General features: G+C 44.5%; 1 protein-coding gene across 1 annotated transcript in view; it reads right to left on the reverse strand.

Moving 5' to 3' along the window:
- The window catches only part of camk2b2 (calcium/calmodulin-dependent protein kinase (CaM kinase) II beta 2), a gene marked incomplete at its 5' end in the record, with an annotated part of 26535 nt that continues 24035 nt past the window's right edge, over window positions 1-2500 (reverse strand). Inside the window, 4 exons of the mRNA XM_080530219.1 lie at window positions 1-39; window positions 209-445; window positions 890-984; window positions 1380-1455. Of these exons, the coding sequence (XP_080386345.1) occupies window positions 213-445; window positions 890-984; window positions 1380-1455 (404 nt within the window). The 3' untranslated portion in view covers window positions 1-39; window positions 209-212. The remainder of the gene's footprint in view (window positions 40-208; window positions 446-889; window positions 985-1379; window positions 1456-2500) is intronic.

The following is a 2500-nucleotide window of genomic DNA, read 5'->3' on the forward strand; positions in this document are numbered from 1 at the left end:
TCATCTCTCTCTCCTCCTCCTCTAAAGCTCTCAAACTTCCTGGAAGACAAACGCAAACATGCATAAAACAAAACATTGACATTAAGAGGGACCAGACAATGACAGTCAAATACCTCACTCTGACATTAGTCCTCACAGTCCTGTTTAGCAACTGAGTGTCTAATATGTATGTGTGTGTGTGTGTGTGTGTGTGTGTGTGTGTGTGTACCTGATCACTGTATCGGTGCGGCGGGTGCTCCTGAGCAGTGGAAGTGGACATTTTGCCATTTGCTTTCTCTACGATGCCAAACCCTGGTTTCTTCTGATTGGCTGGATTGAGGGCGGCCCTGCCCGTCAACGAATTGTGTGAGGCGGATGTAGGCGATACAAGCAGCGTCTTCCCCAATCAGGTGCACATGAGGATTAAGGATAGTAGTGTGGATGGGCTTACTGTTCTTAGAGAGAACTGGGAGAAGAGGAGAGATAGGGTAGAGGAGAGAGGCAGAAGAGGGAGAGAGAGGGGAGTGGGGGGGGGGATGAGAGGTTTGTTTCTAGTATGAATAAAACAACCTGTTTCAGAGGGTGATGGTTACATTTTTTACATTTACCGCTTTATCCAAAGCGACTTACAATTAGAGATCACAAGGACAGTCTCCCTGGAGTAACTTAGAGCTAAGTGCCTTACTCAAGGACACACTAGTGGTGGTTTTCCCAGATGGCATTTGAACTCATGATCTTCTGATCACCAGTCTAACTCATTATCCACAAGGCCACCACTAAGATAGCTTAAGATAGCTTCACTACCACATGCTTGAGTAACTGATCTATCACTGCTTGAGAAGCTGTCTCCTTTGATTGGGTTCTCTTGTGGTTCTGTAATGGTTCTGCTATGGTTCTGTCATGGTCTTACGGTTGTCAAAGTAGAATCGGTGGAAGTCCATGCCCTCCACCAGGTTCCCCAGTCCTTCTGGCTCAAAGGAGGTGAGGCTGGGGTCACAGATCTTCCTGTTTCCAAACACACAACCTCAGTTCAGTATTTCAACAGCAGACTTCCTCATCCAGGGACATACTGTATACAAATACAGATTTAAAACAACAGATATATTACAGATTAGACATTGCTATGATTTTGTATTGGTCATACTCTAGGCGAAGATTAAAGACACTAAGCCTTGGAAATCTTTTCTTTTTTTCTTTGATCCTATATCAAATTAAACATAAACCCAAGCTGACTGATTGCGTTGTGCTGTATGCTGTGACCTGGCTGATGCAGGCTAGGAACGTACATGCTCAGGTGAAATGTAGGCCGGGAGTTGTAGTGTGGTGGAAGGATGCTGTTGTGCAGGTTGGGATTTGTAGTGTCAGGGTGAAGTGAAAGCCAAGAGTTTTCATGTACTCACGCATACGCTTCAAAGTCTCCATTGTTGATAGCTTCAATCAGCTGCTCGGTGATCTTAATGATCTCCTGTGTACGAGCTGCAGGGGGACCAATCATTACACAGTGACCAAAGAGGAACCAATCATTACACAATGACCAAAGAGGAACCAATCATTACACAGTGACCAAAGAGTAACCAATCAGTACACAGTGGCCCCAGAGGAACCAATCATTACGCAGTGGCCCCAGAGGAACCAATCAGTACACAGTGACCAAAGAGGAACCAATCAGTACATAGTGACCACTGGGACACACAAATGTGACAGCAGCTGGTGAAACCAGGAACAAGTTGGCAGCCGATCAAATATTCTGAAAAATGTAAATACATTTCAATGTTGTTGAAAATCAATGACACACTCGCTAGTCAACTAACACAGCTTGTTACTCTAATTGCTTGAACAATTAGAGTTCATACCATCTGGAAGTCAAAGCAGTACAGCCTAAAAACCAAGATCCAACTGTATAACAGCAATGTTAAGTCAGTTCTGCTGTACGCCTCAGAATGCTGGCGAGTCGTCGAGAGTGACATGCAGAAGATCAACGCATTCCACAACGGAAGTCGAATCTTCTGCCCGGAAAGGATTTCAAATAAAAACCTGTTTACAAAAACACAAGCTGTCGCAATGTGGTGCTGGAGATTAAACAACGCCGACTCCAATGGTTAAGACACGTCCTCAGAATGAACCAGAACTGCATTCTCAAAGTAGCCTTGAGATGGATCGCACCTCGAAAGAGGAAACAAGGGAGGCCAAGAACAACCTGGCGGGGAACTGTGAACTCGGAGCTGAAAACGGCGAGATTGACCTGGAGCGAGGCACAACACGCTGCAATGGATAGGACCAGATGGAGGCAGATAGTCGCAGCCTTGTGTTCCTCAAGGAAGGAAGAGGATTAAATTAGTAAGTAGCAATGTAAAGTAGTGTTATAGTTAACTAGGTAGTAGTGGGTTTTACTCACTGAATCCATTGCATTGCAATGTATTGGCTTGACTAGCGAGTGTGTCATTGATCTTCAACAACGTTGACATTTATTTCCATTTTTCAGAATAAAAGTCAGAACAATTTGATTGGTTGCCGACTTGTT

The sequence above is a fragment of the Nansenia antarctica genome, assembly GCF_963989245.1.
Source record: "Nansenia antarctica genome assembly, chromosome: 4".
Classification (NCBI taxonomy): domain Eukaryota; kingdom Metazoa; phylum Chordata; class Actinopteri; order Argentiniformes; family Microstomatidae; genus Nansenia; species Nansenia antarctica.